Source organism: Phocoena phocoena, chromosome 11, assembly GCF_963924675.1.
Source record: "Phocoena phocoena chromosome 11, mPhoPho1.1, whole genome shotgun sequence".
Lineage (NCBI taxonomy): Eukaryota > Metazoa > Chordata > Mammalia > Artiodactyla > Phocoenidae > Phocoena > Phocoena phocoena.
The window spans coordinates 177006-188072 of NC_089229.1; the positions used below are offsets into that span (position 1 = coordinate 177006).

The following is an 11067-nucleotide window of genomic DNA, read 5'->3' on the forward strand; positions in this document are numbered from 1 at the left end:
GATAGTGTAAGTCCTACAACTTCATTCTTTTTTAATTTTGTTGGCTATTCTAGGTCATTTTCATTTCTATGTTTTAGAAGTTTTAGAATCAGCTTGTCAATTTCTACAAAAATTAAAACCCACCTGGGAATTTAATTGGGTATTGCGTTGAGTCTATAAATATCTTTAGAGAAAATGGACATCTTAACAATATTGAATCTTCTAATGTTTGAACATGGTATGTCCCCCATTTATTTTGTTTTCCTCAGGTATCTCAGCAAGGCTTAGTAGTTTTCAGGGTTGCATTCTTAAACATTTTGTTAAATTTGCTCCTAAGAATTTCGTTATTTCACGTTATTACAAATGAAATTTTTAAATTTCATGCTATAATTGTTTGTTGCTAGTATATAAAAATACAACTGATTTTTGTAGGTAAATTTTGTAGCTTATAACCTTGTTAAATTCACTTCATTTTATAGTATTTTTGTAGATTCCTTAGGATTTTCTACATAAATCATCAGCAGATAGCAAAATACTTCCTTATTTTGAATGTTTATGCCTTTCATTTATTTTTCTTGCCTTGTTGCAATGACCACCAGTACAGTGTCATACAGAAGTGATAAGAGCAGGCATTCTTGCTTTTCTCTCAATCATCAGTAGAAAATGTTTGCTATTTCACCATGAAGTATGTTATCTGAAGGTTTTTTTATAGATACCCCTCATCAGATTTAGAAAATTACCTTGTAGTCCTTGTCTGTAGAGAGTTTTTCATTATGAACAGATAGCTGGCACACTTAAGGAACATTTTGATACCTTACCCAATAACTGCGTACATCCTATTGGCCAGAACTGGGTCTGGCTGCAAGTGAGGCTAGAAAATGTTCTTTCTTAAGTGAGCACATTACTGCCTCCTAGAAAACCAGGGCTCTGTTAATAAGGAAGAAGTCATGATGGATATCAGAATAGGCAACTAGCAAGATGCCACTGTGGGTATACAATTCTAGATTAACAGTTATTGACATGCCACATTTTAAACTTACTATTCTATTGTCATCTTGTTGCCATTAAAATAAATACTGTTTTGAATTGTTATTCTTTCCGTAGGTAATTTGTTCTCTCTGGCTACTTTTCAGACCCTGTTGTCTTTAATATTATTCAATTTCAATATGATGTGGCTAGGTGTTCTTTTACTTTTATTTATCCAGTTTGCGATTTGTTGTGATTCCTGAATCTGAGGAGTTATGTCTTTCATCAAATCTGAAAATTCTCTGCTATTATCTTTTTTAATATTGTACCTCCTCAGTATCTTCTTTTAAAAATATGTTAGACCTCATGTATGAACGTTGAAAACATTATGTGAAGGGAAATAAGCCATTCACAAAGGGCAAACATTATATGACTCTACTGATCTGAGGTTCCTAGAATAGGACAGAAAGCAGAATAGGGGTTACCAGGGGCTGGGGAAAGGAGAGAATAGATAGTATTGTTAATGGGGACAGAGTTTCTCTTTGAGATAATGAACAAGTTCTGGAAATGAATAGTGGTGATGGTTCTACAACATTGTGAATATATTTTGTTAAATTATAAATTGTGAAATTTTTTAAAAGAATGAAATTTTTAATATATATTAGACCTTCTCACTGTAACTTCTATAAAATGGTCTTATCTCCCAGTCTAACTATTTTGCATTCAGTCTACCATCTTCTAGTTCAATAATTCTCAGCTGTGCCTAGGCTGCTATTAACCTGCCCATTGAAATTTCAATTATTATATTTTTCATTTCTAAAGTTATATTTCATTTGTTTTAAAATCTATCAGATTCTTTCTTTTCCTTTATCCTTTTTTTCTGATGCTTTCTAACAGTTTCTCATTCCTTGTTCAGGCTTTCAACTGCATCTTTTATCTCTGAGGCCATTTTTAGCATCCTTACATGTTTTGTGATTTTTAGATTGTGATCTCATGTTTGGTTAATCCAAACTGTGGTAAGCTGGAGGGATTGAACTCCTCCAGAGGTGATTTGCATTTGCTCCTGCTAGGTGCCTCAATGCTGCCAACATATAACCACTTCAACTCAATTCTAAACCACCCAGGTAGGGAATTCCCTTATGGTCCAGTGGTTAGGACTCCACACTTCCGCTGCTGGGGGCGCAGGTTCGATTCCTGGTCGAGGAACTAAGATCCTGCAAGCTGTGCAGTGTGACCAAAAAAAACCCATCCAGTATATATTTAAAACCCACACCCATTTGAAGGTAAAAGTCTGTACTTATGAATTCTGAAGGGAGATTTGAGTTCTGTCTTGTGGTGAGTTTGTCACAAATTTTCTCATTTCTCTTTCCTGGAAAGGAGATTTTTTTTCCTAGCCTTTGTAACCTTTTACTGAAATTACGAGTCTTTAATAATCCTGACTTTATGTGGGTATCAAAATACCAACTTCTTATATTGCATGGGCCCACATCCCTTTCTCTTGCCTTCTATGCAGCCATTAAAACCCAGAGCTTTAAGTTCCTGGTATTGAGAATGTCCCTGATATCACACTTGCTTACCCTGTTGCTTTTAGTTTCTACTTACTATATTTTACTCAGCATTTTCAAGTGTTTTACAATAGAGGGGTTTTAGGTTATATTGTTGGAAATCTGTTTTTCTTATTCAGCCACAGCAGTCAGCACATAGAAGTGCTTAATGATTGTTTGCTGGTCAGATATTAAATGAATCAATAAATGAACAGAAAGACATCCTGCATTTTATTTTACTTTTTAAAATAAATTTATTTATTTTTGGCTGCATTGGGTCTTCGTTGTTGCACGCAGGCCTTCTCTAGTTGTGGCGAGAGGGGGCTACTCTTTGTTGCGGTGTGTGGGCTTCTCATTGCGGTGGCTTCTCTTGTTGTGGAGCACAGGCTGTAGGCGCACGGGCTTCAGTAGTTGCAGCATGCGGGCTCAGTAGTTGTGGCTCGCGGGCTCTAGAGCGCAGGCTCAGTAGTTGTGGCGCAGGGGCTTAGTTGCTCTGCGGCATGTGGGATCTTCCTGGACCAGGGCTCGAACCCATGTCCCCTGCACTGGCAGGCAGACTCTTAACCACTGCGCCACCAGGGAAGTCCAACATCCTGCACTTAAAAATGTTTATTACCCACATACAACAAAGTATGAGGGTAAGGCACTAGGAATACAGCAGTGATCAAATGGGTCCCTCCTGGTCAACCACATCCTCTCATTCACTGAGAACTTCAGCACCCTGATGACAGGTTGTCTGCTCACTCCAAGTTCTGACATCCTCCATGTCTCTCCAAGTGATCCCTCACACCATGGCCTCCCAGTTCCTCCACCTCTCATCTCACTGACTGTAAAAGCTAGGGTTTAGGTGTAGATTATAGACCCACGTACGGCTAGTTTGAGCAGAAAGGTATTTAATACATGGAATTAGTGTCTACAACGTCATTGGAAGTACTGAAAGTAGCACTTACCCTGAGCTGCTAGAATTATACTCTCCCCCAACAATACCACAGAACTAGTCCCCTGGGGATTTGTTCCTTTTTGCCACAGTCAGCAAACTGAGGTGTCAGAAAACTGATATTCCAACTGCTGGCTCCAACAGACCACACCTCGGAGTCTGTATTTCCCAGCCCCTTTCGCATCTAGGTAAGGCCATGTCGCAGAGTTCTGGAATTGGTTTGGGTAGAAATGATGTGTGCCACTCCTAGGCCTAACCCATAAATACCACCTGCTTATCCTGCACACTCTCTGTTCGCTCTTCCGCTGGCTGAATGTAGGCGTCTAGGATGACCTTAAATCCACATGTCACAAATGGCAGCACTTCCTTCAGCACGGGTCCCTAAATGCCTATATGGAGCAGAGACTCACCCACCCCCATTCCTGCCTATGTCGCAAACTGGACTTCCTGTGAGCAAGAAATAAATGTCTATTGTATTGAGTCACTGAGACTTCGGGGTTTACCTGTTAAAGTAGCTGGTGTTTCCTCAACTGCTATAGGAGACTCCATTGAGCTTTCCACCTTCAGAGTCCTTGTCTAGATCAGCAGGTAGTGTTGTGCTGTCCAGCTGCTCAACATATCTGTTTGAATAATATGCTTGAGAACCAGGGAGATTAATACAAAATAAATTCACGTAACCACTGTATCCATTGTGGGACGGACAGTGGCCTCAAATGCATGACTTGTCTGACTTCCAAAGCCCAGCTCTATCAGTGGACTGTGGGGGCATCAGAATGTTCAAGAAGTGGGGCTTCCCTGGTGGCACAGTGGTTGAGAGTCCGCCTGCCGATGCAGGGGACACGGGTTCGTGCCCCGGTCCGGGAAGTTCCCACATGCCGCGGAGTGGCTGGGCCTGTGAGCCATGGCCGCTGAGCCTGCGCGTCCGGAGCCTGTGCTCCACAACGGGAGAGGCCACAACAGTGAGGGGCCCGCGTACCACAAAAAAAAAAAAAAAAAAAAAAAGAATGTCCAAGAAGTGGCATTCGCTCAGAGCCAGTGCCCAACAACCCCTCCGAGCCTGAGGTGTCCCTTCCCCTAGTGCATGGCCATCCTGGCCAAAGGCCATACCTCCCTGCAGCGGAGGCCAGGAAAAAGACTTAGTACAGCCTTGGGTGTTTCTGCCAGGTCTTTCCCTCTGACAGAGGGCTCCAGGTCTGTGAGTGACTCATGTCCAGGAACTGGAAGAGGAGCTGCGCTGTGAGTCACGTCTGGGCCGTGTTCCTGATACCCAGGGTCTTTCCACCACCAGCCCCGCCTCCACTAGTGCTGACCCCTGCTTTTGTCCTGGAGGGTAACTCCACTGGCCAGGGAGCCAAAAATCTGAGGGCACGCCATTCTGCCTGACCATGATGGTGATAATACCTGCCTGGCCATGTGGCCTCTGCCACCCTAGCATCTTTTCATCCATTTCATTTGTGTCCCACCACGGCCAGCTCCCCAGAGCCTTGCAAGGGTGTGGCTGCTTCCCTTCCTTACTCCAAGGTCCACCTCAATGTCTCAGTGAGAGCATCTTCCAGGCCCTCACAGAGGACAGTTAGGGGACAACAGAGCAGGTCAAGCACAATACACTCCTGTCCCTCTCTGTCTTTGGATGCCTTTTTCTGTATTAAACCAAAGAGTTTCCAGCATCTTGGCTTCATTCACATGGGCTGTCATGAGCCCTGGTTTTAAGCACAGCACAAACAGCCAACACCATCCGAGCCCCTCAGATCCAGAACCTGTGCTCAGTCAGTCCCGCCTGACTTAGGATCATTTTCCTCCAATATCCAGGGGACAGGAATGATGGTTGCTGAGGGCAAAGTGGACGGAGCAGACCCAAAGGAGGAGGTGGAGGCCTGCACAGATGGTCTTCGGTGTCCTGGGTCCCCCCACATCCGCCAGTCCCAAGAACCACTGCAGAAGCCCTTCAGGTGGGCCAAGTGTTCTCCATGAAGCGGCTGGCCCACCCCACTCACCCCAGGCAGGCCCAGGAAATGGGAGGCCCTCCCTTGCCCTAGGTGCCCAAAGAGCAGGCACGCACCGCTCACAGGGCCCCTCTCCTAACTGTGGGTGTTAGTTCCAAATTAGCAATGCCCAGAGCCACTTCCGCAGCCTGGCAGGATGCCTCGCACCGGGGCTCTGTCCCAAGCTGACCCTCTTGCCGGCTCCCGCAGCAAAGCCAAGAAAGGCTCACATCTCCAAAAGACTCTGGCGCCCGCAGAGCGTGGCTTTGAACAAACACAGCTGGCAGCACATGCGCCCTCCCCCCACCCAGAGGTCAGGGCTGGGCTGGCTCTGCCGTCCCGTGTGCACACACCAGAACAGCCTCCAGAGACTGCAGGGGAAAGTGCCAGTCATTTGCATAACATCACAACCACAGGCCGGCTCTTCCAGAGAATCAGGGCAGGCCCTCCGCTGCCTGGGGTGGTTCCCAGCTTGCAGCAGAGAGGGAAGAAAGTGCTTTTGGTTGATTCCTTTTAAACTCCGATTCACAGCACCAACCAGCTGTGATAGTTCCAATTACAAGTTCAAAGATTTCTGGGCCACGGAAAAACTTTCTGTCCTGGCCACCCACCCCATACTGCTCCCACGCACCGGCCCAGAAACCACACTGGAATGTGACACCAAGGGGGTGGCTCACCGGAGCCCCTTCCGTTCCCCACGAGGCCAGCAGCAGCCGCAGGCCCAGCCGTGTCTTTGGGAGTCGCTACCCTTCCAATTTTCTACCCCACGCTGCCTCTCATCTTGAGCTTTCATCTCTCACCAGCAAAATACCAGCTCCCCAGCCAGGGCTGCAGTGGAAACTGTGTCTTGGCCCCCACCCCAGTGACCAGAGGCCTTTCAGGGGCCCTGTCCACTCTCCCACTGGCTCCAGGGTCAGTAACCACGGGAAGCCCTACCCAACCAGCAGCCCGCATCCTGCTCTTCCTGAGGTCCGACCTTGTGGGGGACCCTGAAGCCTGAGAGCTGCCCTGGGGAGGGCTGGGGGTGGGCGACGAATGTCCTAGGGGAGCTGCTGTGGGGAGGCGCTCTGGGGGAGTTACGTGGGGTCTTCAGCTGCACTAAGATACCCACCTAACCACCCCCTGGGGCGTTCTCTTACTTTGAAACAGCTAAACAAACTGCGGACCAAAAAGGTGAAGCCATTCGTCCGAAGCTGTGCAGTGATGGAGCCAGGACCGTCATCTCCGCTTTCGATGGGCCCTTCCCATTGGTGTAACCCGGACGCAGAGCAAACCCCATATGCCCCTCTACACAGCACACACACGCCCCACCTCGCACACCGCACATCACACACACACACACACACACACACACACACATCACACACACACACACCCTGACGCACAACAGACACACACATGAACGGAGGGGAAAGGGTTGGGAAGAAATTTTTATCTCCTGTTTCAAGAAAAACACCAAAAGTAGTGTTGAAGGAAAAGCCAGCAGCCCGCGGGCTCCACGGTTTTTGTTTCGATTCGCTCGTTCCACACTCTCCGGGTTCAGGCCCCTTAAGGAACACACCGCGCGCCGAGCGCGAACGCCGGCAACCCGCTTGCGAGCACCTCCCCCGCCGCCCCGCACGTGGCGCCAAATGCCTCGGGGGGCAAACCGGATCGGAGCGCGCGCGCACGACCGCGCCGCCCCCCGCCCAGGCCGTCCCCCGCCGCAGGATCGCGACCCCGCCCCCAACCCCGGTCAGAGAAGGCCTCGCCGCACCCCCGGGCCGGGCGCCCCCTGCCTGGCCCTGCGCCCCGCCCCTGCGGGGGTGGGGTGGGGTGGCCGCGCGGAAGTCACGGGGTCAGGGGGCGGGTCGCAGGGCGGGCCGGGGGCGGGACCGGGCCAGGCGGAAGCGCCGGCAGAGGGCACTGCTGCCCGCTGTTCCGCGTTCGCCCCTCCTCGGCCGTGAACTGCCTTCGTCCCGCTTCGTGCGGGTCAGCGTCCTGGGACTTCTGCCCCGATCACGAGCCTGGGCCTGGACCTTTACGTGAAGAGGGTCAGATCTCCGCCTAAGAATCTAAAGGTGTCCTGGCCCTTGAGGGTCCCCAGGGAGTTAGATCCCAGGATACGGGCTCCTGCGTTCTGTTGAGGTCAAGGGTCTCAGGTGCCGAGTTCGCTGGGACTTAAGGAAAGGAGTTGTCTCAGGCGGGGTTAGGGGAGTATTTGGGTCTGAGGTCTCAGGGGAGGGTAGTGCCTGGGTCTGAGGTCTCAGGGGAGGGTAGTGCCTGGGTCTGGGGTATCGGAAGTTAGTGCCTGGGTCTGGGGTCTCAGGGGAGGGTAGTGCCTTGGGTCTGGGGTTCTGGGATAGAGCTTTCTGGAACCATTTTGCCTTCCCTCCCAAGGGTCTCTTGCTACAGGCCTGTCTGCCGGGTGCCATGGTGGCTCTGTGGACCCTCACTCTGGCCTTGGCTGCCGGCCTGGCTGCTACCAGCCCACCCAACATTGTGCTGATCTTTGCTGATGACCTGGGCTATGGGGACCTGGGCTCCTATGGACACCCCAGTTCCACCACCCCCAATCTGGACCAACTGGCCGCAGGGGGTCTGCGGTTCACGGACTTCTACGTGCCTGTGTCTCTGTGCACACCCTCCCGGTGAGCAAGGAGACCGGGAGCCCTCACCCCAAATGCCCACCCCTGCCCATCCAGTTCCTCCCAGATGCACTCTGGGTTGCAGAGGGAGGAAGAGGGTCTCCATCCCTCTGTGGAGAAGTTCGCGTCTCTTTGTTTTTGTCCTCTCCCTCCCCTTCTCCTTGTGTCCATCTCAGTCACTTTTGCTCCCTCTCACGGACTCTGTGACTTGTCCTATAGGGCTGCTCTCCTGACCGGCCGACTCCCAGTTCGGATGGGCCTGTACCCTGGCGTTCTGGAGCCCAGCTCCCGAGGGGGCCTGCCCCTGGAGGAGGTGACCCTGGCTGAGGTCCTGACTGCCCGAGGCTACCTCACAGGGATAGCTGGCAAATGGCACCTTGGGGTGGGGCCTGAGGGGGCCTTTCTGCCCCCCCACCATGGCTTCCATCGATTCCTGGGCATCCCATACTCCCATGACCAGGTAGGAACCACAGGGGTCCTCCCCCTTGACCCTACAGCCCCAGCCCACAGCCCAGACCTCTGAAGGAGCTGCTCCCCCAGGGCCCTTGCCAGAACCTGACCTGCTTCCCGCCGGCCACCCCCTGCGATGGCGGCTGCGACCAGGGCCTGGTCCCTGTCCCTCTGTTGGCCAACCTATCGGTGGAGGCACAGCCCCCTTGGCTTCCTGGACTTGAGGCCCGCTACGTGGCCTTCGCCCGTGACCTCATGGCGGATGCCCAGCGCCAGGGCCGCCCGTTCTTCCTGTACTACGCCTCCCATGTGAGTGATCGTGCCCCCCCCCCCAGCCCAGGGCTGCCTGTGACCTCTACCTGCTGCTAACTCCTGTCTCCATCCCCAGCACACCCACTACCCCCAGTTCAGTGGGCAGAGCTTTTTGGGGCGCTCAGGCCGAGGGCCGTTTGGGGACTCCCTGATGGAGCTGGATGCGGCCGTGGGGGCCCTGATGACGGCTGTGGGGGACCTGGGGCTGCTCGGAGAGACACTGGTCTTCTTCACTGCAGACAACGGGTACTCTGGCAGGGGGCAGAGGATGCTGGTCGATCCCTCACAGGGCCCTAGGGTCTTCCCATCTTGACTGCTGGCCGAGGATGTAGTGGGATAAGGGGGTCTCGGGAGATGCTGGCCATATGTGGTGACACCAGGTGCATGTGTGTGGGAGGCTGGGGCCACGAGTACATGGAGGTGCTTGTCTTGGTAGGACAGGGAGCGGACAGGCACATGCTGGCCGTTTCTGGGCAAAATGTGTAACTTAGGAGTCTGGGGCCGCGGTCACTGGGGCAGGCCAGAGACCCTGGGCCCCTCATCGCAGATAACCTCTCGGGTGTTGCAGACCTGAGACGATGCGGATGTCCCACGGCGGCTGCTCTGGCCTCCTGCGATGCGGAAAGGGAACCACTTTCGAGGGGGGCGTCCGAGAGCCTGCCTTGGCCTTCTGGCCAGGCCACATCGCTCCCGGTCAGTCTTCAGGCCTTCTCCTCCTGGACACTTGGCCCCACCTCCCCAACCTTGATCACAGATGGAGTGACTATACAGCCCTCTACCCGCAGGTGTGACCCATGAGCTAGCCAGCTCCCTGGACCTACTGCCCACCCTGGCAGCCCTGGCAGGGGCCCCGCTGCCCAATGTCACCTTGGATGGCGTTGACCTCAGCCCTCTGCTGCTGGGCACAGGCAAGGTAGGGCCCGTGACCTCATGACCCCTGCTCCCCCCAACCCCCCCCCGGGCCCCCCCAACTTGCCCTCCCCGGGAGTGAGTATGGGGAGCACCTGAAGCCCCTGGGGCCAGGCAGACCCTCTGTTGAGCAGTGTCCAGGGGGTGCCGCCCCTGGGGCTCTCGGGTGGGCAGGGAGCCACTGCACAGCCAGGGCCCAACGCAGGGCTGAGGCTCCAGGTATGTGCAGACCCCCGACTTTGCCCCCAGAGCCCCCGGCAGACCCTCTTCTTCTACCCGGCCTACCCAGACGAGGTCCGAGGGGTCTTCGCTGTGCGAAGCGGCAAGTACAAGGCACACTTCTTCACCCAGGGTAACTGCCTCTCCCCAGCCCCGCCCACCCCTCGTAGCCCCAGAGCCTACCCCCCCCCGCCCCCACCCTGTGCACAGATGTGTCCCCCTCCCCAGGCTCTGTCCACAGCGACACCACTGCGGACCCTGCCTGCCATGCCTCTAGTCCTCTGACTGCCCATGAGCCCCCGCTGCTCTTTGACCTGTCTGAGGACCCTGGTGAGAACTACAACCTTCTGGGGGGTGTGGCTGAGGTCGCCCCAGAGGCGCTGCAGGCGCTGAAGCAACTTCAGCTGCTCAAGGCCCAGTTTGATGCTGCCATGACCTTCGGCCCCAGCCAGATAGCCCGGGGCGAGGACCCTGCCCTGCAGGTCTGCTGTCAGCCCAGCTGCACCCCCAGGCCATCCTGCTGCCACTGCCCTGAGCTCCAGCCCTGAGAGCACAGGCGGAGGCCAGCCCCAGGCCCCTCGCCCCACCCAGGCGTGTGATGGTTCTTTGCTGTGCTGTGGGTGTGGAGAGGTGGTTTGTACCTGAGCACGCTAATAACACCAGCTGACACTTGTAGGTGTGAGAATTCACATGATCCTTGTGATAGCCCTGAGATAGGTGTTGTTCTGCCCGTTACAAATGAGGAACCTGAGGCGTGGAGAGGTCCAGCAACTTGTCTGAGGTCACCCAGCCAGTGAGAGGTTGGCTCCGGAAGCTGTCCCCCTCCCCCTGGTGATTGCTTGTGTCAGTGCAGACAAGCGTGGTGGTGAGTGTGGGCACACCTGTTCACGGGGGCAAAACTAGGTGCTTTTATGTGCCAGGACGGGGTGAGGAGGGGGCGAGGGCATGGCGGGCAGCGGACCCCGAAGACGCGGAGTGCCCACAAGAGCCAGGTTTTCCCCGGGGAAGAAGCACAGGAACTGGACCGCCCTGGGTGTTAGAAACCTGTCTGAAGGAGGGGGAGGGGTTACACGGTCTACTGTGGTGAAGTGGGCTGGGGAGCCCTGCCAGCTCTGAGGAAGGCATGTCAGCAGCTCCAGAGG

General features: G+C 53.5%; 1 protein-coding gene across 1 annotated transcript; it reads left to right on the forward strand.

Moving 5' to 3' along the window:
• Positions 1-7793: 7793 nt before the first annotated feature.
• On the forward strand, positions 7794-10600 carry ARSA (arylsulfatase A). Its single transcript, XM_065887390.1, has 8 exons — positions 7794-8038; positions 8255-8495; positions 8576-8794; positions 8874-9043; positions 9366-9490; positions 9583-9710; positions 9956-10058; positions 10154-10600. Exons 1-8 carry the CDS (start codon positions 7821-7823, stop codon positions 10471-10473), a joined length of 1524 nt encoding a protein of 507 aa, XP_065743462.1. The 5' UTR covers positions 7794-7820; the 3' UTR covers positions 10474-10600.
• Positions 10601-11067: the final 467 nt, after the last annotated feature.